Here is a 24,145-nt window from a genome sequence, read left to right on the forward strand (position 1 = left end):
TTTGCCAAATGATATTCCTGCATCTACTGAGACAGTCATGTTTTTGTTTATTTTATTAATTCTTTGATTGATAGTACTTGATTGATATTTGAATGGTAAATCAACTTTACTTTCCAAAACTTGGTCATAGTGTATTGTTCTTTTTATATATTGTTGAGGTTGATTTGTTAAAATTTTATGTGGGATTTTATATCTGTGTTCATGAGGAATGTTGATCTGTAGTTTTCTGGTAATGTTTTTGTCATGTTTTGGTATCTGGGTAATGCTGACCTCGTAGAATGTGTTGGGAAGTATACTTTTTCCTTCAGTTTTCTGGAAGAGTCTGTGTAGAATTGGTATTGTTTCTTCCCTAAATTTTTTATAAAATTCATCAGTGAAGCCTTACATGCAAAGAAACAAGAAAAAGTAACAATCCATAATAAGGGAAAAAATAAATCAATTGAAACAGATTTACAACTGACATAATTGTTAGAATTAGCAGACAAAATCATTACATAAAGTATGGTTATTATAACTAGTTCACATATTCGCAGGTTAGAGATGTGGAATTGAAGTAATTGGAAAACACACAATTGATAAAGCCAAGAAACAGAGAATTAGTGAGAATATAGAGTACCTGAACAACATAATCATCTAGCTTGACCTAATTGACATGTATTGAGCACTTAACAACAGCAGATATACATTCCTTTCAGGTGCACTTGGAAAATTAACCAAGATAGATCATACTGTGGGCCATAAAACAAGTTTTAATAGATTTAAAATTGTCTAAGTCAAAGCAGGTATGCTCTCTGACCACAGTAAAATTAAATTGAGAACCAATCATAGAAATCTCTCTGGAAAATTCCCCAAATATTTGGAAACTAAAGTACACACTTCTGTATAACCCAAGGGTCAAAAAGAAATCAAAAGGGAAATTATAAAGTATTTTGAACTGAATGAAAATGAAAACCCAACATATCAAAATTTGTAGAATGCTGCTTGCATTGATTTCCTGTTGTTGCTATAACAAATTACCACAAAATTTGTGGGTTAAAACAATACAGATTTATTATCTTACGGTTTTGGAAGTCAGAAGTCTGAAATGGGCTTTACTGGGCTAAAACTGAAATGCTAGCAGGACTGTATTCCTTCTAGAGTCTTTAGGGGAGAATCTGTTCCCTTGACTTTTCCAGATGCTACAGGCTGCCTGCATTTCCTTGGCTTGTGGCCCTCCCTCCATCTTCAAAGCCAGCAAAGTAGCTTTTTAAAATCTCTGTCTAATTTTCCTGCCTCCCTCTTCCACTTGTAAGGACCCTTTTGATTATATTGGATCCACCAAATAATCCAAGATAATAATCTCCCCATCTCAAAATCCTTAACTTGATCACATCTGCAAAGTCACTGTTGCTATGTCAGGTAACTTATTCACAGGTTCCAGGGATTTTAGGATATGGACAGCTTTAGGGCACATCGGGGGCATCATTCTGCCTACCATACTGCTAAAGCATACTTAGATGGAAGTTTACAGCACTAAATGCCTGTATTAGAAAAGAAAGATTTCAAATTAATGACCTCACCTTGCTAAAGAAACTATTAAAAGAAGAGAAAATTAAACCCAAAGTAAGTAGAAGAGAGGAAATAAATGAAATAGAAAACAAAAAAAATAAGGAAAAAATTTAATAAAGCCAAAAGGTGGTTATTGAGAAGATCAATAAAATTGATAAATCTCTAGTCAAACTGGTGAAAAGAGAGAGAGAAAAGACACAAATTACGACCAGATCAGGAATGAGAGAGGTGACATCCTTACAGATTCTATAGATATTAAAAGGAAAAGTAAGGAAATACTATAAATTTTATGCCAATAAGTTTGACAACTTAGGTGAAATGGACAAATTCCTTGAAAGACACAAACTATCAAAGTTTACTGACCATAAAATAGCTTGAATAGCCCTGCATCTATTAAAGAAATTGAATCTGTGGTTAGAAACTGTCCTTCCAAGGATGCACATAAGATCTGACTCTTAAATTGATGATGTTTAATGTTAAAGATGGAAGTGGAAATTTTTAAATTGTGTAATATGTCTGTTTTTTATATAATCTAAGTCTAGAGTAGTCCTCATTTTGTTACCTTTTTTTTCGTTCCAGTGGTAGGCCCTCGGGAGACTAGCTCACACTACTCAAGCTTTTTGTGAAGCAGTCATACAGCAGAAAGCCTATTCTTAGCATAGAATGGAAAACAATTACCAACCAGCCATTTCATTTCAAATAGCAGGTGCAGGGAAGATGCTAGAAACACTAATAAACTTACCCTCTCTAGTAATTGTCTTCGTTGATGTCTCACAATGGCCCGTCATTCTTACGTATTTTATCACCACCATTCTCTTTTCTGGTTCGTTTATATGTCCACTGTAAAACATCTTTAAAACACCGTTATAATTTATCAGAAAACTGATCCTTCTCTCACCCGGATTTCTTTGCTCTGTCCCCAGTTTTCTGGATAAATCATCAGTTTTTTCTAGATTCCTGTGAGGACCTGTGAAAGAAAGAAGGAGGGACAAAATTGGATCTCCATCTCCAAGAAACTGTCTGTTTAGAGAAACAAAGTTCTTGAACATGATGCAGTCAGAAGAATTTAGGATCTAAAGTTGGGAGAAAAGATATAAATAGAAAAGTGAAAAATGTCGAGCACAAAAAGAGACTAGAACTGGGTGTTAAGAGTAAGAGCTCTCACTGAACGTTCCATTATTGGAACATTCTACTCTGTTTATGTACAACCCTGTGACAATGCACTTGGGTCCTTCCTTCACAAGTCTTCATAGACTCATCTTAGTTCTGTGTCACTTCAGTCCAGAGACCCAGACTTCAGTTAACATTCACCCCAGGTCTTGGAGCTAGGGAGTTCACGTTGTATTTCAAAAGAGCGGAGAACTAGAAGGGAAACTTTTTGTAATTTAGGATCTCTTACCTGACTGTTGTACAGCTTCAAGACTTTTACCTGGTCTACTCAATTCAGGTACTTCCAGACCACATCCCATCCTTGTTGACAGATTGTTGGGTAAAAAAATTGAAAATCTTCTGCCAACCCAGAAAATCATTTCCACAAATATAGAGAAGAAAGAAAACAGCTTTACTATTGAAAAGCATTAAACCAGACTCTGATGTGCATCACAGGCAATCCTCTAATGAGATTAGGCAGATATAATCCATCCACATACACGCTCTCAAAATAAATGATAACTTGTCCTCACTTAAGAGGTCTTTACTAGCCCTTTTTGCTATATACCTAGTTCATCCAAAATTCACCTGGTAATTTGGATTGGCCGTCTGTATTAGTTAATTGCCTGTATCCAAAGGAAGAAGAAAACTTCTCTTCACGACAAGCTGGTAGTTACAGCTTGGAACCAGGTACCTAGGCTTAACTCGTATGGTGACAGGAAGATGGGGCACTATCTTCCTTGATGTTTACATTTCGAAGAGATGGTTCTCGGGCCCTTATGAAAAACATCCCTAGGTTGTGAAACTTGTAAGAGACATTCTTAGCTTTTAAAAAGATTTACATATATAGCATAGATGGAGGAAGATTTACAGTCTCACAACAAAGGGAGCAGGGAAGTTCTCTTTCCCTTTTAACACAGGGAAAAAAAATTTTTTTTATCTTAAAATTTACTTGGGCAACTGCCTGATTAGTGAAGAAATATGCAGTGAAAAAGAAATGATGTAGTAAAAAGAAGCAATATTAAGTTTTCTGACATGGTATCTTTATTAAAAGTTACATTCAAATTTATATTGCATAGCTAGAGGAGTACCTTGCAATTAAAAGGTTACCTCTGATGTGTTATCAACTCTTTCCCATTCTCTTACGTGGAATGATGCTGTTTCCATTTTTCAATACAAAAATAATGCTATCTATCTTAGATGTCTAGTGCTGCTAGAACAGAAATACCACAAGTGGATGACTTTAACAAAGTGAAACATAATTTCTCACAGTCTAGGAGGCAGGAAGTCCAAATTCTGGGTGCCAGCTCCAGGGGAAGGCTTTCTCTCTCTTGGCTCTTGGGGAAGGTCCTTGTCATCAGTCTTCCGTGGTTGAGGGGCTTCTCAGCACAGGGACTCCGGTCCAAAGGATGCACTGTTCTCCTGGCTCTTGTTTCTTGGTGGTATGAGGTCCCCATGCCTCTCTGCTCACTTCTCTCTTTTATGTCTCAAACGAGATTGTCCTGCCTCATTAACATAACTATCGATAATCCTATCTCATCAATATCATAGAGATAGGATTTACAACGCATAGGAAACTCACATCAGATGACAAAATGGTGGACAATCACACAATTCTGGGAATCATGGCCTAGCCAAATTGATACATATATTTTGGGGGGATACAGTTCAATCCATGACACTATCTGAGAGCTCCATAAATTCTCCAGATCCTCGAGAGATCAAAAAGCATATTCAAAATTATAATGTTCCCAGTAATATTAACACAGCTTTTAAAATTTATTCCAGTAGTACTTTTACAGAGAGCAGTCTGTCCCAAAATTCAGAAGAAAAAGCCTCCACTTCAGTCATTACAGTGCAATAGATCAGTTTTATGTAGCCTTTCTCACCATGGTCTTGTAACTCCCACCAAATGATTGGGAGAGACTGTGCAAATAAGGTGCTTGTGAAGCCCACCAGTGGGATTGGATAATATGCTAATAATGCAGATAAGGTGCATGGCACCCTTGTGGGGGTGGGACCATGCAACTAAGGTTTGTGGAACCCTAACGAGGAGATTGGTCAGTTTTGCCATCCCGAATGAAGCATCCCAAAGGCAGAGAGGGGGGATCTCACTACCACCAAGAAAGAAGAGCTAGGAGTGGAGCATGTCCTTTGGACCTGGGATCCCTGTGCTGACAATCTTGTAGACCCAGGAAACAGAGAGAGAGGGAGAGGGAGAGCTATAACACCAGAGACGGCCAGAAGCAGCCGCAGAACCGGGAGACGGGTGCAAGACAGTGCTGTGGGCTTCGTGGCCCATGGAGCAAGGTGGACACGGTGGGTGTGCCGACCCTCAGACTGAGAGAGCTGAGCATCTTTGGGCTAAGGCTTACTGGTGGAGTGGGGTGCCTCTGGGGTGCTTCCATTCATGTTATGCAGTCATCATATCGACAGATTATTCCACCACCATTAACAAACTCAGTGCCCCCTAAGCACAAATGCCTACTCTCCCCCTCCTTCCCACCTCTGGCAACCACCAACAAACCTTGGTCTCTATACATTTGTCTGTTTCATGTAAGTGGGATGGTACAATATTTGTCTTTTTGTGACTGACTTATGTCATTGGAGCATAATGTTTTGAAGATTCATCCATGTTGTAGCATGTATCAGGACTTCATTTCTCTTTAAGACTAATATTTCGTTGTATGTATATACACATTTTGTTTATGTAGTCACCTGTTGATGGGTATTTAGGTTGCTTTCACCTTTTAGCTGTTGTGAAAAGTACCACAGTGAACATTGGTATACAGGTTTCTGTTTGATTCCTGCTTTCAATTCTTTGGGTCTGATTGGGATTGCTGAGTCATATGGTAGTTCTATGTTTAACTTTTTGAGGAACTGCCAAACTGTTTTCTACCTTAACTGTAACATTTTGCATTCCCACCAGCAATGGATGAGGCTTCCAGTTTCTCCAAATCCTTGCCAACACCTTTTACTTTCTGGGTTTTTTTTTTTTGTTATTTGTTTGTTTTTATCATAGCCATTCTAGTGGGGGTGAAGTAGTATCTCATTGTGGTTTTGATGTGCATCTCACCCCACCCCCCACCCCCAGTGACTAATGATATTAACCGTCTTTCCATGTGTTTGGTGGCCATTTGTGTATCCTCTTTGGTGAAATGTCTGTTCGTTTCCTTTGCCCATTTTTTGATTGGGTTGTTTGTCAGATTATCATTTTTTCGAATACTAATCTATGAACTTTTAACCAACTTAATAAAAATTCAGCAAATTGAATACATTGAGATTTTGGCAGAGTGGATTTGTTAGGACAATTCCTACTGAAAGACCAAAACTATAAAGATTTAACACCTTGTTTGCAGGTCAGTGAGAAAAGATGATTATAAAACTAAATATACACTGCGCATGTAATTGTGTTTTTTAAATGCCGGGAAGAAAGTAGACCAGAATGTTCACAATATTTCAGAGGTAATACATTATAGTTTTTTTCAACTTTATGTCTGTCTGAACTTTTAAGTGTTCTTCAATGAGTATACCCTTATGATTGGAAAAAAACGATGTAAGTATTTTTCATAAAAAAGCCTACATGTCAGAGAATATGTAAATGAGCTAACCAGTTCCATTCTTCTATCCTAAATTTCTGCCCTAAATGCCAAGCCCCCCTCCCTGTTTTTTGGAATTTTTCTTAGTGTTAAGGTGGATCATAGTCTCTACATGTGTAGGAACTGTGACTGGGAGGAGTAGAAGAGAATAATCTAGATAAGGGGAGACTCTGCCAGTGATGGCAATAATGTTTGTCCTTCTTGTATTTGCTATGCAACATTTCTGACATCTCTCAGAGTCAGAATTCCAGATTAAAGAACCGTGACTTAACTACTTGGAGTTTCTCTAAGAGCTCATATTCCTGCAAAGAAAAGGGAGAGTTTATGTTCTAGATCATGTTTTTACAGAGGATACTTCCTCAGAGTGCATTATATCCCTTGGCTCTTAATTCTTGTCTTTTCCATTATCAGCCATTTTACTTAGTAATTTTCTCAGTATTCTAACTGCCTAAAGCTTCAGGGATATCTGTTTTTGAAAACTCAGATAGATTTAATACCAGTAAATTTATTAATCTTTTACATAGACTAGCTCTCTTTTTCCTAATTCCAGTGGTTATCTTTTAGGTTGCACAGGGATAGTTGCTGTCTCATAATTTGCAGGAATAGCAACTTGGCTTCCATAGAGCCCATATAAAAAAAATAATAAATGAGGGACTCTCCTACTTAAGGGGGTGACTTGACAGATGTCTTACAGATATCACAAAAATGTAACTGCACTGTGCTTTCTAAAATTCTTAAATCTTAAGATGAAGTTGTTGCCAGTTATAACAGTTTTGATGTAGCACAATTTTCTGAGGTCTGTATTTCATTCATGGGATGAGAGTTGAAAATGGCAACAGTCCTAACTTGATGTAATCATGTCCATAAATTCTAAAACCTCTGGCAGAAAGAAGACAAAATGTCTTCCTGAAATCCAATGATTAAATTTTTTAGGGGTTCCTAAGATTTTTCTGAATTTGTACATTAGTCACTTCATAGAAAGAGACTGATGAAAAACAAATGTTTTTCTTCCAATAATGTAAAAATGTGCACGTATCTTGAAATCACATTGTTGCTTTTTTGTTTGCATTTACTTGTAATTTTAATGCATAGCTATATTGTTTTGGTTTTTAAAAGCTGTCATTTCCCCTCCTTTTGATATTTCACAAGTAATGGAAATTAAGTGTGCCTATAAGAATTTTGTTCTTATTGGAAGGAGGAGGGTGTCTTTGAGCACCTCTAAGTCCAGATAATGGTGAATCTCATGCAGAGATTGTCACTGTCTTGTGGTGTTTTAATGCAGGACAAGAACGAGGGAAAAAATCTGTGTCTTTGTGTTTGGAATTTCAGTAATACCTCTTTAATATAGGGCTGCTATTATTTGTTTAGTAAACTGATTTGAGTGTCCCTTCTGTGTAGGCTACTTTGTTTGGCGCTATGGATGATGCCTTAAAGAGTGTTTTAAGCAGAACAGCCTAGTCAAATAATTTAGAAAGGCCATCATTTGATGTGTTGAAGTAAGAACAGGAGACAGTGCAGTAAGAGATTATCTTATAGTTAAATTAATACAGTAGTAATAATAATCTAAGGGGTCAGTCATGGGAATGAACTAGAAAACAAGAACAAATCTGAGACAGTATCTTATATTTAATTCCCCTGTTCCAGCTAATTCAGTATTAATTATCCTGTAAATCTGGAGGTATCTATCTATCTACCTGTATTCGCAGCCCCCACACCCCCACTCTGGCACACACAAATTTTACTGCACCTCCCTATTAGTAATGGTAGGAGAAGGGATGTATATCACAATCTCAGTAGTGTGTATGTATGTGTGTCTGTTCAGCTTTTAAAAGAACTGTGTCTCCTAAAGAGATGTGTGTTCTTTCTGTCTACCTCTTGTGAGTTACTACTGTAAATCAAGACTTAAGATAGACACTTGAACAGGGTGAGTAACAATTCCTACTGGGTAAGTAGCTACTTGATGGGCCCTGGTGGCACAGTGGTCAAAGAGCTCGACTGCTAACTGAAAGATCGGTGATTCGAACTCACCAGCCACTCCACAGGAGAAGATGTGGCAGTCTGCTTCTTTATGGATTTTACAGCCTTGGAAACCCTATTGGGCAGTTCTACTCTGTCCGATAGGATCGCCATGAGTCAGAATTGACTAGACGGCAGTGGGCTTCGGTTTGAAGTAGCTGCTTTTTTTAAAAAAAAAAAAAGCAAAGCGTGTTAAATGTCTCATGTTACCTATGGAAGAAATGTTTTGCTTAATGTTTTTGGGTACAGTTGATGTATGCTTGGAATAAAAAGTTTATCTTTCTTTTTATCTACATCTTACTTTGGTGTTTATTGTTTAGAGAAAGCTACTCCTGAGTTTATATTTGATCCTAAAGAATCCTCCAGAAAGTGGTCGTCCCCTTTTTCATGAGTGGAATTTAGAACTAAATTCATAAAATTTAAATTCATAAAATTTAAAACATGCAGATTCCCCAAACTCTGTAACTCTTAAGAGAATTCTGCTTTGGAAACAGAATTAAAATCAAATGCATTTTGAAGAGATACACGTAAAACAGACTGATTATTTAAAATCAGAAGATCCATAAAAAATATAAGCAGAAAACTACACCAAAGAAGGAATACATATTCAGTATAAGACAGTGAGGCAATAGCAGAGTTAAACCTTCCCACATTTTCCATAACGTGAATTCCATACTTAAAGAAAATTGTTTACCTTGTGTAGACCACAAAGGAAGAATAACAGGTGGTATGGTAATGTTTTCTTGTTCATTATGGTCCCTGAGTGGAGAGGTAAAGAATAATTGGTTTGAAGTGTGCATAAAAAGGAGATTTAAAGAACATTTCTTATGACAGTGCAATAATTTTGAGAAGGAAAGTGTTAAATGTCTTTTTTCCCTTGTTCCCAAGAACAGTTTGTTCACTATTCACTGTTCTTCTGAAAAAGATTTGAGACTGTTCCAGAGAGATTGGTTGTTTTAATCTCGATGAATGATCTTGTGTTTCCATAGAAATCAGATCAGGTGATACCTTTCCGCTTTATGTTTATTTCTTTTTGGTAATGTCTCTAAGAGTGGTCTTCTTTTGACTTGTCTTCCTACCTGTCTACTTGTAACACTTCACTCCTATCTGTTGACTCATGGGTTGCCTTCTGTAGGATTCTTTTAATATTTTTTATTTACTATCTGAAATGGTTATCTTTAAATTGTGCATTAGTGTTGAATAAGTGGTTCTATGGAATTTGTAAGCCAAATGACTTTATGAAATTCCTTTGTAAGCTTAATATTCTACATAGAACATCTGATACAATACAATAATCCAGTAAAAAGTTATCTATTTTCTTCTTTAATTTTCACCCCAGAAAAAAGAAAGGCTAGGTCCACAGTAATGACTGAGATGAGAGCTGAATGTTGTAGAAGTGCTGCCTGTCTGATGAAATCTTAATCTAAGTGTCCTTTTGTTGTCTGGAAAGCTTTAACAAACATAATCCTGAGCTTAATTTTTTTATACCTTAAAGGAACCTTAGATATTATCTCTTGTCACTCTTACACTTTATAGTTGAATAATGCAGGAGCCTGAGAAGTGTGACTTACTTAATTTAAGATCGCACAGTTGGTTAACAGTAGAGCTGACCCAGATCTTGAATTGTTCCACAGTCCAATTTTTCTTATGAAGATATTCACCACATATTGAATTGAATTGAATTGTATGCATAGGTTATGTTTTCACCATGATAGGAGAAATCCAGACCTCTCGTTGAAGGGTATATAAGCTGATGTGAACAATTTGTATATAAGACATTTGCCATTGCAATGTCTGGGCTGCAACTATACAGTTCCTTTATCACCCTGCTGTCTCTTGGGTATGCATGAAGCCCTCTTTTGTTCTGCTGAATTTGAATACAGGCATTATGTAGACCTGATGTTTCCCAACATACGCTGCTGGTGGTAAGTCATGGGCCCGATCTTGTATTTCAGCTCAAACAGCTATAACTGCACCAAAGACGTGGAAGAAACCAAAAGATCGGACCCGAACCACTGAAGAGGTGTTAGAGGCAGAGTTGGAGGTAAGGGGCACCAATAAATCTCTTTATTTCATCTTCAGAGCAGTGGTGACATTTCATAAGTGTGACTTTATACTTCTTTCTTGAGATACTGTTTTCCAAGTGAAACTTGATATATCAAGCTCAGAGACTGACTTAAAATCTATTTACAATAGAATTTTTTCTTTGAGATTTTTAATGGCATGTTTAATTTCATTTAATTATTGTCTCTTTTTCAAAATATCCCTTCTGAAATGGCAAAAATAAGTTATTGTTTAACTTTTGGTCACCCCTCCTCTTCTCTGTAGTTGAAGTTTTCTTTATATTAACCTGATAAAAAGATTAATCTGGTAAACAAAAAATGAAAACTTTTCTCTGAGGACGTCTAGTTTAATTGGCCTAACATAGTTTATAAAGAAAATATTCTACATGCTACACTGATGAGTAGTGTCTGGGGTCTTAAAAGCTTGTGAGCAGCCATCTAAGATACTCCACTGGTCCCACCCCATGTGGACCAAGGGACAATGAAGAAAATAAAAGACACAAGGGAAAGATTAGTCCAAGGGACTAATAGACCACAACTACCACAGCCTCCACCAGACGGAGTCCAGCATAACTAGATGGTGCCTGGCTACCACCACCGACTGCTCTGACAGGGATTACAATAGAGGGTCCCAGACAGAGCTGGAGAAAAATGTAGAACAAAATTTAAACTTACAAAAGAAGTCCAAACTTACTGGTCTGACAGAGACTGGAGAAACCCCAACAGTATGGCCCCCAGATCCCCTTTTAACTCAATACTGAAGTAACTCCTGAGGTTCACCCTTCAGCCAAAGATTAGACAGGCCCATAAAACAAACAATAATACTCAACCATGTATACGAGACTAAATGGGCACACCAGCCCAGGGGCAAGGATGGGAAGGCAGAAGGGGACAGGAAAGCTGGACTAATGGAAATGAGGAACCCAAGGTCAAGAAGGGGAGAGTGTTGACACATCATGGGGTTGGCAACCAATGTCACAAAACAACATGTGTATTAATTATTTAATGAGAAACTAATTTGCTCTGTAAAACTTCACCTAAAGCACACACGCACACACAAAAAAAAAACACTTTTTTTTTTGTCAAATACCCATTAGCAATGGTGGTAGAAATCACCAGGTACATTTTAGGGAAATTGATTTTGAATCTGTCATCTTTCAGCTATATCCCAGTAACAGCTTTTGTTCATGCAGTTTGTTTTTCTGAACTAAGCCACACCGGATTTTGCTATAGATTACAGAATTCCAAGATTAACAGATGATGTGAAGAAGAGACAAGGGCAGATTTAGTCCTAAGGACTGGTCTAACAATTTACTAGTGTGTAATTTGAACATGCATAGTGTTAGGTTCTGAACCTTATAAATGAAGAGCAGTGTTAACAATCTGTATAACTTTTTTCCTTTTTAAACTTCTAATATCCACTTTATTAAAATAATTTTTGTTGAAGGTTTAAAATGATAATATGCCAATGTAGAAACTATCTTAAAATGAATTTAAATGGCATTTATAAGATTTTTCTAGCTAGTTATAATGCTTACCCTCTTCAAACAGCAAACAGTACCCATTTGTTGCTTCTCCCTGTCCTCTCATTGCTCTTACATTATGCTGTGTTGATGTCACAGTTAGTCCCTTAGCAACCACTAAAATGTTGCATGGGTGTGATTTCATTGTAGTTATGAGGGGGTAAGATTTGACCGTAAGTTATAGAGGTACAGATAGTTACTGCACTCCTCTTACAGCTGACCAAGAAAATGTTGCTCCTACAGAGAATTAAATACCTTCCAGAGACAGGGTGTTCGCATGCATTCCTGGTATGGCTATAAGAGCTTCGTCGACTGACTCGTCTTTAGTTTGGCTATTTTTTATTTATTTTCTTCTGTTATACATCATGTTCTTTTGCCTCGTGGCTAGATTTCTAAGCATTATTGATCTTAAATGTGTAGGCCACCACTCTGTCCCTTTAATACATTCATCCCGTTCTTTAGATTGGGGATCAGCCTGTAAAGAGCCAGATAGTAAATATTTTAGGCTTTGCAGGCTATATGATCTCTTTGACAATTTCTCATCTCTGCTGTGGTAGCCCAAAAGCAGCCATACATGATGCATAAACAAATTTATGACTGCATTCCAATAAAACTTTATTGATGAACACTGAAATTTGAATCTCATATAATATTCACATGTCGTATAATATTTTAGTACAAACATAAAAACCATTCTTAACCTTACAGGCTATACAAAAACAATGGTGGACCAAATTTGGCCCATGGGATGTAGTTTGCAGAAACCTACTTTAGATTGTTATTCTTCAAATACGAGAAATGTTTTGACTCATTTTCAACCAATCACTTTTTTCTTAACCTTGTAATTTAAAAGTAAAATACAAAAGTATTCGATGATTTACACAGATGTCTTTCAGGAATCCTAGTTCCTTGCCTTTCCTAAAACAGAGCATTTGTTATTTTGTGTAGCTTAGTAAGTGTTCGATGCCATTGTCTTCCTTTCCATAGATCAGGCTCCCTCCTTTCTTAAATTATTTTCTTAGCCTTTAAAATAATGCATTTCAAGCATCAGCCTATTTTGGGTTATATATTGGGTTGTTAAATCATTGCAAATATTTATTTTATTAAATTATTTAAATTATAGCCTAGAACAATAACACAAAAGGTGATTCATCTTAAAATCACTGGTCGAGGCCTCTTAAATTTTGTTTAAACGTTTTAGGATGACTACATTTCACCAATCATTACATATGTAGGGGTCGGTCTTATTTTCTAGCACTTTAAAAACTCAATGCATTAAACAGTTTTATCAAGTAAATTATGCTTTTAACAGGTTCCTGTGAAAAGTTCACATTTGATAGTCCAGTCAGTGATGTCCTTTCTTTCCTCAACCTGGTTTTCTGAGTAAACAATTTAGAAAATCGTTTAGACACAAACTAGTTGAATAGAGCTTCATTCTGCTGCAAGGAAACTAATTATTACAAATATTTAATTCAGTAATTTTTGTGGATTCTCTTGAAATATCCCTTATAACAGTATGCCTTAGATACCTCAGTGATTTTGGGTTCCCTAAATTATAGTTTGTCATTCATGGAACAAGTTTCTTTCTACTTCTTTTTCTAGTTAGAAATTAAAGTTTCAGGTAATACAGCTTCTGTTTGTATGAAATGGATTGTTGAATTTAGAGAACCCAATATATTATTATTTCTACGATAGCAATTTTTCATAAAAATGGGATCTGCAATGAGAATAATATATAATAGCATAATGTCATTATCCTGCTCTTTGTTGTTGTTGTTGTTAGGTGCAGTCAAGTTGGTTCCAACTCTTAGCAACCCTATGTACAACAGAACGAAACACTGCCTGGTCCTGCGCTATCCTCACAGTCATTGTTATGCTTGAGCCCATTATTGGAGCTACTGTGTCAATCCATCTCGTTGAGGGTCTCCCTCTTTTTCGCTGACCCTATATTTTACCAAACATGATGTCCTTCTCCAGGGACTGATCCCTCCTGATAACATGTCCAAAGTATGTGAGAGGAAGTCTCGCTGTCCTTGCTTTTAAGGAGCATTGTGGCTGTACTTCTTTCAAGACAGATCTGTTCCTTCTTTTGGCAGTCCATGGTATGTTCAGTATTCTTCGCCAACACCACAATTCAAAGAGGTCAATTCTTCAGTCTCCCTTATTCATTGTCCAGCTTTCACATGCATATGAGGCAATTGAAAACGCCATGGCTTGGGTCAGGCACACCTTAGTTTTCAAGGTGACATCTTTGCTTTTTAGCACTTTAAAGAGATCTTATGCAACAGATTTGCTCTTTAGTAAGTTTATTTTTAAGTACCATTTGTAGACTCATGCCCCAGATTATTAAAGATCTTCATGATGACCTTGTACTTAATTATGAAATGGTATTACAAAGGTCATTATGAGTTAGAGTATAGTAGGCTACGGAATCTGAAAAAAATGAGGCTGTTGAATCATGATTCATACTTGGTAGATCTGTTTTTCATCAACATACTTTCTGCCATGTTTCATAAAAAGAAATCATTTCCAGACTTTATATCTTTCTTTCTTTCTTTTGATGTTGTCCATATTGTGGCTCTCCCCATGGAGGGAGGAGGGGACTGTGTGTGTCTTTGCATAAACTTTTTATTGTCATTATGGAAACTGGACCTAAAACTGTTTCTTTTGATAGCATTTTTAAATCTAAATAATACCCTTTCCCCCATCATCTCTAATGTATGGTAGAATAAAATTTGCCAGTATTGTATCTGTTATAATACTTCACCCTTCTAACAGAGTAGCATTTGTCACTTGAATTTTTTTGAAAAGTAATTTTATAAATCGGTTGGGCTAAACCACTTCCTGATATGTATGACACTCTTTTATACAATCCTGCATTGACTCAGCCCCACTTTTTAACTCTTCTTCTAGTGTAAATTTATCATTTGCAACACCACTTACTTCTGAGTGCTTCTTCCAAAGGATTGTTGTCATAGTGTTTACCCTTAATCAAAAAGAGACTTCATGGAGAGCTTTCCCTCAAGACATTTTGATGGTTCATATGGCCCTTAAGAAATCCATTTTTACTTGGTATCTGAAACTGAAATGGTTAAAAATAATCTAGTGAATAGCTTAAATTCTGTCTTGCCTTTTAAAAATAAGTATGATGCACCAAAGAGCACTGGTGGCGCAGTGGTTAAGCGCTTGACTGCTAACCAAAAGGTCGGCGGTTTGAACCCACCAGCTGCTCTGCAGGAGAAGGACGTGGCAGTCTGCTTCTGTGATGATTTACAGCCTTGAGATGAGAAGGGACAGTGCTGACATGTTGTGGGGTTGTTAACCATTGTCATAAAACAGTGTGTGTACTAACCGTTTAATGAGAAACTATTTGTTCTGTAAACCTTTCATCTAAAGTACAATTAAAAAAAAAAGATTTACAACCTTGAAAACCCTATGGGGCAGTTCTATTCTGGGTCGCTGTAGGGTCACTATGAGTCGGAATTGATGATGGCAATGGGTTTGGTTTATGATGTACCAGAACCCAGTTTTCTCCCTAGAGAAATATATTCCAAGCATTTTTTGATATATGATTTAAATAAAGGTCACAGACTCAGAACTTTAAGATCTAATAAACAAAAATAGATTTTAACTAACAATTTACCTCCTTGTTAAATGAGAGATAACCAGCTTTGTGGGACTTAGACACTTTAAGGTATTCATCAGGCTCTCTATTTCAGTGAGAGGATAGCACAAAAACCCTCTCGTGTTCATTCCTTTTTATATTTGCTCAGCTTACTGGCAAGGGTCGGAGTGCTTGTTTTTAGATTTCTAACTATGACTTTTTCATGTCTGTCAAGTTCAAGGACTAACGGTTCTTTCCATTTCTAATCTTTAGTACATTGGATTTTCATTAGTCAGGTTAAAGTATTTCAATAGCTATTTGAATTGCCTGCCTCATCCCGGGAGAGGAAGTGAGAAAAGTATTTTAAATAGACTTATCGTTCTAGTTCCATATGCTGAAAACAGACACCTTTGTCTTGAGTAACATGGTTTTCTATGCTTTTTGAGGAGTAGATGTAGGTCTTTGTGTATATTTACCACAATGAAAAAAATATAACCTCTTTGTTCACTTACTTTAGCCTAAAGCTGAAGAGGAGCTTTCAGGTGACAAAGTACTTGAATCTGAACAGGATAAAGTGAACCAAGGGTTTCATCCTGAAAGAGACCCCTCTGACCTTAAAAAAGTGAAAACTGTGGAAGAAAATGGAGAAGATGCTGAGCCTGTGCGTAATGGTTCTGAGAGTGTTTCTGAGGGTGAAGGAATAGATGCTAATTCAGGCTCTACCGATAGTTCTGGTGATGGGGCCACATTCCCCTTTAAACCAGGTAAGTTTGTCCCAGTCTTCCCGTGTACCTGTTTCTTTTTCCCCTTCACTCTACTGCAGCCTTAGAGAAATGTTGCTTCTTCGTAGAGAGACACTGGATGGAAGGAAGAGGTTTATCACATGTAGATAATATTTACAGACTAGATCAGCAGGCATAAGTTAAAGTGACCAGCAAATCCAGTGAGTTCATGTTGGTGGAAGTGATATCTGATGCTGGTGTTCCACTTTTACTGGCTTTGGAAGAGCAGCTGGTAAAGGGAAACAGTCAGTGCCAGGCTGGTTGAATTTGATGAGAGAAATTTAATTTTATTCATTTTAATTGAAAGGGATATTACAGATATGACCATGCCCTTTGAGATAGTTGTCCTTGTCATTTCACAAGCCTTGAACTCAATTTGTTGACAGAAATTACTCTTTAGACCTGAACTCTGATGTAATCAGTCAGAACCATTATGACGGAGTTATTGAGCACCTGCAGTACGGGAAGTGCCCTGCAAAATATATGACAAACCTGCGAGCGTCTTTTGTCTTAAGATACCATCAAATGCATTAAACGTCTGTCCCAGTCTTATACAAATTGTGATTGACTTTAGATTTATAGAGAGATTTGGTGTGGACATGTGGGGAAAAGTGGTTCCTTCGATAGAAAGTTTGAGGTAGGTGAAAAGTTTTTCTTAGTCTGCCGAGTCTACAGTGACTTGGGTGTGACGTAGATTTTTAATTTAAAGCACCAGACCTCAGAAATAATCTAGACCAGTATTTTTTAGTTTGCTGGTTTTCACCCACTTAATTGGTTGTAAAATTAATTTAGTGGGTCACAAACAACATTTTTAACAAAGAAAATAAGTAAAATATGTGAGTGCATTATATGTGGTAAGGGTAAGTATTGTTTTGGGAAACTTTTATTTCAGTTATATATGTGTTTGCTTGTCTTGGGTTATGAAGTCAATGTATTTTTTACTGTAGTCAAAAATGTTTGAAAGCCACTGATCTATACGTATGACTACCTTAATGTACTGATCTTTTCACTACCAGTTAACTGCTGTTAATGGGCTGTATAAAATCGTAATGTTATGCTATAATAAGACAATTTTTTCTTACCTCAGGACTTGATGTGCTGAATTTGCTTTTAAATCTAGGCTTATATCAGATCACCAAGTACTTGTGGCCACCACCAATCTTTTCTTCAGAGAATTGTCATTACAAAGACTGTGTAAATTATTTTTATCTTTTAGTTTGGCAAGGAAAAGGTACAACTGCTACCCTTTGCCTCTTTAATATACACCAGCAGTAATTGAAAAGATTTAGAGATTTACAGCCTTGGAAACCCTATGGGACAGTTCTACTATGTCCTATAGGTTGCTATGAGTCAGAATCAACTCGATAGCAGCGAGTTTGGTTTGGTTTATGATGCACCAGAACCCGATTTTCTCCCTAGAAGAATATGTTCCAAGCATTTCAAGTTAGATTAAAAGTTATATCCCAATAAGATGATGTCTACTTTTTAATAAATATAATAGGTAGCAAGAATTTGTTTGAAACAATCTGCAAAATTCTCAAAGACCGTGAGTGGGCCTGTGACCATAAATGGGTCATATATATCAGTGGATCATATAAAGAAGGATCCAGTCTGTTATATTGAAATGATCTGGAGCCTGATTTTAATGTGAGTTTTGTTAAATATTTTCCAATACAGTTTTCTAGAAATTCTTGGCTTTATGTAATGTGAGTGAGACTATGAGTAGTGATAGCTGTACAATAGTATAGTTATAAATGTCAAGAACTCTGTTGGTGGTTTCCTTATGTGGGCTGATCAGCAACACCTTGAGGACAGGTATGAGGATTCCCATTTTACGCATGAGGAAATTGCCCTTATTACATTTGGTATTTAGGTTGTTTATTTATACATTTATTTTTGAAGCCTAAGCCATTGCAATTAAACTTGCAAAGTATGTGCTATGGCAAAAATTAATTTAAAATTTATTAGAAATATTAGCAAAGAGTGTGTCTAGCGTCAGCGTTTTTAAAGAAGCATATTCCCAGTTTAGTTTGCTCAGTGAGCAAGTGGAATAAGATCAATTTAATTTTATGTATTTTAATTGAAAGGGATGTTATAGATATGACGGTATTATTTTCTTTTCTTCAGATTAAACTGCAGGTAGGGAAGAAAATTATATATCTAGCTGCTTCAACTTTTCCGAATCTTAAATAAGTTGATATTTGTTTTTTTGGTTTTGTGTCCTTTTTTCTCTAACATCACATTTCCACATGAACAGCCAAGGAAGAATCCTTTTCCATGACACTGAGAGTATGATCAAATTCCTCATTTCTGAGGTATCTGAAGGACTGGTTTTTAAAAATTTATATTTATAGTTAATGAAGATTGTTACTTGTCCCTTACCAAAGTTCTGTTTAGTGTATATATGAAGTGGTTCCCATATTGCTCCATATTGCTTCAGGTGTCAAAAAGGGATGAAAGGATAAATATCAGTTTAAAATCTTTACATGACATTTTCTGGCTGTACTCATTGTTTCCTTTGATCTTTTTACTTATAACTAGATAAAGTAAATATTGGAATCTGGTTTGTACTTTTTTTGGGCTTACATGTAATGACCCTATAGACCGTTGTCTACCTACATCTCTCTTTTTAGAGTCCTGGAAGCCTGCTGATACTGAAGGCAAGAAGCAGTATGACAGGGAGTTTCTGCTGGATTTCCAGTTCATGCCAGCATGTATACAGAAACCAGAGGGCCTGCCCCCCATCAGTGATGTGGTTCTTGACAAGGTACGCTGTACCCTCAGAGAAAGATATGCCTTGTTGCTGGGGACTGGCTTTAACTATCAGTGTAAATATGTAAGTTTGAGCAATATGTGAAGTATGAGTGATTTTTAGGAATTGTTAGATCAAATGGTGTTTGAATAAAAATATATAATGTTTAAGAATTAGAGTTTCCCTAATCATTGTTGGATTTTGAGTTTACTGTAGATTACAATAATCTTGGGGCTTGACCCATATTTCAGTGGCGAATTTTAAAAATTTATTTATTTGTCTGCTTACTGTGGCTGGTTCCTAGTGAAAATTATGTGTACATTGGGTAAAACGATATGGACATCTTTCCCCAGTATTTTAACTTTTCCATATAGACTTACAGTAGCATTAAGGACAGGTCAGAAACTTGGGAGGGTAATTGACAGGTTAAACTTAAATAGGTGTCAACGTAATTCAATTAATATATATCTCAAAATTTCCCTAATGAATTCTTCCAATGATTAAAATCTCCAATGCTATGCAAATAGACACCCTTTCTCATTACACATGATCTTAATGGTACATACAGAAAATTAGTAGTCAACGTTTATTTTTGTCTGTTTATTAAATTAAAAGGGTTAAAGGCAGATACATATCTGTTCAAGTAATTTCATGTAAATCAAAGATGAACCAGTGCTAGTGACTAAACTTACAGTGTTTTTGTTTTGAAGAGGAATTGTTTATCCTTAACTAAAACATAGAGGTTAACTATCTTACAGCATGAAGTCCACCTCTTATGGAGATTTCCAGCAGCTGTTTATCTAGACCTTATTTGTGGTATTTTACTTTCTTAGAGCAAGAGGTTGGCTTCTTATTTCTCTTGATATCTAAGTCTTCTCTCTTAGGTACTTTATGTGAGGACAGTTGAATGATTGGTGGTGCTAATTTGAGGCTACTTCAGTACTTCAGAGGGCAAGTGTTATATCCACTGAAATAGATTATTCTCTTAGAAAATACTCCTTCCTGTCTTGCTACCTTATCTGTTTGACTAGCCATTCATTAGTTGGTTTCTCATTGAGCCACTTAGCTTTGCTGGCTCCATAGTCATACATTATATGCCTATGTAAAGCCAGATATCTCAGATGGACAAAGCAGACAAAGTGAAATTTTAAATGAATCATACTATATGAAACATATCTCTGTTTGAGACTTCTTGTCTACACAAAGTACGTACTTTACTAACCATAAGTCAACAGCATCAGAACCAAAATGAGCACTATCAAGATTTTTATAGGCAAATGCTCTGATGTCCTGGTGAATATCCTGAAAAAATGAATGCCAAAATTTGGCCCTATTTCAGAGGATCTCAAAATAACTTGTCTTGAGCCATTCCATTGGTTCTGTGTATCTAGTGGGCCATTCCAGTGATTGTGTCTAGCTTGTCCTGGGAATTTTAGGTCTAATTAGCCCCAGAGCACTAGAAAACCATTGATGTCCTAAGGGTTCTCAGGCTAGCCCAGGAGAAGCTTCAACTTCATCTGGTTTAGAAGCCAATGCTGACCATTTTAACTGACAAAACTTTTCAGTCAAGGTTTTGTTATTTTGTGGCATCGCCTGCTCAGGAACTTGTAATAAGCTTTCCTTTGCTTCTTCATACAGATCAACCAACCCAAATTGCCAATGCGAACTCTGGATCCTCGGATTTTGCCTCGAGGACCAGACTTTACTCCAGCCTTTGCAGATTTTGGAAGGCAAACACCTGGTGGAAGAGGTGTACCTGTAAGTGCAAGTTCCCTACAACTCAATTAATTAGAAACTGTCATAGGCTCCATGACATCTTGTCTTAAGGCAAGAGAGCAGCTTTTATTTGTTGATTCTTCTAACCAAGAAAAAGAAGTACAAGAGGCGAAGACTATCTTTTCATACTAATATTAAAGCAAATAAAGAGTACACTTGAGTCGTTTTTACTTGAAAGAAGCTGGTCTGCATTAATTTAGTCTTCTTTTTTTTTTTTCCATACTTTTCGGTTGAAATGACCTGCAAATGGGTTAGAAACAGAGCCAACCTTGATAGGATTCCTATTTTGCTTTGAGGTATCCTGATATATTAGAGATCTCTGATGACATCAGCTAATGGACATCTCTTTGTCTTTGTTTCTGCAGATTTGCAAAGTGCAGAGCAGGCATGGATTGCCAATCCTGGAACAGGGCAAAGCCCTAGCATGCACTCCTCTGGCGATGTCGCACCCACCCCTGAAGAGCCTGCCTCTAGGGGTGCGCTGAATCCTTTTTTTTTTTTAAACAGTAGTTTATGGTATTATGAAATTTTCTGTTTTGCTCCTCTCATTTACTATAGGTTATAAAGTAAAAAATATGAATAAATGACATGTACAAAAGAGTGCAGTATTGGTAAACTGCAGATTGCCATTACACCCTTAGTGGCAGGCTCTTCACCAGTGGAAGTGGCATCACCAATGGAGTTATGCTGGGGCAACTGCACTGTGCAGGATTTGGCAGGCTTTGCCTACTTCATGCTTTGTACACTTGCAGAAAGCATAAGGGAAAGTTGCCAAAGATGTGACTACCTCTTTTTCCCAAGTTAGGATGACATAGAGAGCACTTAATAAAGTTCTGAAGGAGCTTGGAGTTTGATGTACGTTTGTAGATCACCCTGTTAAGGCTACTTTATTTTATGCTTTTAAGAACTGTTTTTATATAAGGTGACACTTTTTATTTTCCCATCACCTTTTTAATTCTGGAATGGCAACTTTTGAACACTGCTTTGAAATAAGACTACACTGTATAAAAATGAACGTCACTTTGTAGATACTTGAATTATTTGGTTATTTGCCTGCAGACAAATAGTAATTGAAAATACCTGAGTGCCTACCATGTGTTGGGGTCTTTGTAAAATCTACAGAAACTCTTCCTAATTTGAAGCATATTTGACCATCACCAACTTAAAGACCTTTGTGTGTTATACTCTATTCTCACACTGGTTTGGAATTTAACCTCTATTTTCTCCAGTTGCTAAATTAAATTTTTTCTAAAGCTTGAATTAGCTCACCATAAAGTCTTTTAGAAAGCAGCTTTCTAGAAACCCTTGTACCTTATTTTTTAGCATTATTTCCTTTTTGATGGTTTAAATTTATACTTGCGTTAGTGTTTGGTTTGATTTGTTTTTATCTTTATTTTGTCAGACATCTGAAATAATGTTGATAGCATTTTGATTATTCTCTGGTTAACAGCATCTGTGGTTACATTGCTCAGTTTTGTTCATATGTCACAGAAGGTATAAATTGCTGCATCTCTTTTTCGAATGTATACTGATACTTTTCATTAACAACTTGTTGTTCATTGTCAACTAATAGTTATATCAAAAAGGAAATACTGTGAGTTGAAAATAAGCTATATTTAAAAAAAATATTTAAAATGGGAAATGAATTTTAAAAGTAACAATCAGAATGTACGTTTACCCATTATGCCTGCATGTATCAGATAAATGAGTCATTCTGGTGCATTCAAAGTAATGTGACTGGAAATGAGACATGATCTAGAATTTATAGTGTCTCCAAAAATGTCAGCTTTAGTTATTTAATTCACTTTCTTCTGTCATGTGTTAAAAGATAGTTTTTAAGTGAAATTCTGATCCATTAGGATAATGTTGATATGTTAAGTTTTATAGTTATTCTTCTGGCTTTTTCCATAGCTAACAAACATTCCTCACGGGTTGGAAAAAGCAGCAGCCCTACTTTTGGTAGTTTCTGGTTCTGTATCGCTAATCATTTTTGTCAGTTGTTCAGATTGGCTTATTAACAGTTGCCACCCAATGATTTTAAAATCTACTAGGTATGCTTCACAGTATGACTTAAGTAGCTCCTACTTTGGAAATCCTGGCGGCGTAGTGGTTAAGAGCTATGACTGCTAACCAAAAGGTCAGCAGTTGAAATCCACCAGGCGCTCCTTGGAAACCCTGTGAGGCAGTTCTAAGACTCTGTCCTGTCGGGTCACTATGAGTCAGAATTGACTCGAGGGCAATGGGTTTGGTTTTGGGTTACCATAAACTTCCTTGTAACAGATTTGTTACAGAGTGTTTTTAATGCATGGAAAATTGTTTTAAAGTGTTAGTGCAGTTAATGTACAATTTTCAAACATAAAAGGTCCTTATGGATAGTAAAGAGCATACCTGTTGGAAGCACCCAGGCAGTATCATCTCTCTAGTTTTTTAAAAGTCAATTTACTTGGGCATTTGTGGTATTATTTTAATAGTAATCTTTTTCAGATATCACAGAAAGTGCTCGAAAAGAAATGTCTTAGGAGAATGGCTGTGGACTTAGACTAGTAATTTGCCACTCATATTCATTTCAACTAACTTAAAGATTAGTTGCATTGTTAAATATATGGGCAAAATCATAGGGATAAGAGGTTTTCTGAGCTTCTGTCATTCCTCCCTTCTCTCCTTAAAGGAACACTTGCTTGTCTCTCATCTTTCAAAAGTTTAAGGATGCATGTTGGCCCCATTTTCTCTGATTATCCACGTAATCAAGGAGTTTGAAGATATAGTTCAGTCTCTGAATGAAATAGGATCATACATATTCGATTTTAAAAGAGATGGGCATAATTTCTTTTTTAGTACATTTAAGAAAAATTTATGAGAGTGGGTAAAAAATTTACGCTTCTAGCTCACCTGAAAAAAATAGTTGTGACTTATTAGTTATTCAGCTTCACATTTTGATACTTAATTTTAGCTCTTACATTTCTGGGCTTTGAACACGTTATACCCTAAAGTCCTCCTTAATTAACTGATTAGCCATTAATCAGCAATTGTCCATCCCTCAAGCTAGGAAACCAGCTTCTTCTCTTTCTGTATACCTCATATCTCTTAGCACAGGATCCTAGATTTTGTTTGTGCTTAATAAATAAGTTTTTCATCATGGTACTACTTGAAAGATACTGTAAAACGTGATGATTTATATCAATTATTAAGTTTTTCACACACAAAAAAAGTACATGAGTCTGAAGGACTAATGGACCACAGCTACCAAGGCCCCCACCAGACTGAGTCCAGTACAGCTAGATGGTGCCCGGCTACCACCACTGACTACTCTGACCAGGATCACAACAGAGGGTT

The 24,145-nt window shown here is 36.5% G+C and overlaps 1 protein-coding gene across 7 annotated transcripts in view; it reads left to right on the top strand.

Moving 5' to 3' along the window:
• EIF4G3 (eukaryotic translation initiation factor 4 gamma 3) overlaps positions 1-24,145 on the top strand; it is a 348,277-nt gene that overhangs the window by 239,154 nt on the left and 84,978 nt on the right. For 5 of the 7 annotated variants that reach the window (XM_023732132.1, XM_023732133.1, XM_023732128.1 and 2 more), the window contains 5 exons: positions 10,268-10,356; positions 16,020-16,266; positions 18,918-19,051; positions 20,675-20,794; positions 21,178-21,288. In XM_023732132.1, the coding sequence (XP_023587900.1) occupies positions 10,268-10,356; positions 16,020-16,266; positions 18,918-19,051; positions 20,675-20,794; positions 21,178-21,288 (701 nt within the window). The remainder of the gene's footprint in view (positions 1-10,267; positions 10,357-16,019; positions 16,267-18,917; positions 19,052-20,674; positions 20,795-21,177; positions 21,289-24,145) is intronic. The other 2 variants (XM_023732130.1, XM_023732131.1) reach the window with 1 other exon arrangement.

This window comes from Trichechus manatus, unplaced genomic scaffold (assembly GCF_000243295.1).
Source record: "Trichechus manatus latirostris isolate Lorelei unplaced genomic scaffold, TriManLat1.0 scaffold00048, whole genome shotgun sequence".
Lineage (NCBI taxonomy): Eukaryota > Metazoa > Chordata > Mammalia > Sirenia > Trichechidae > Trichechus > Trichechus manatus.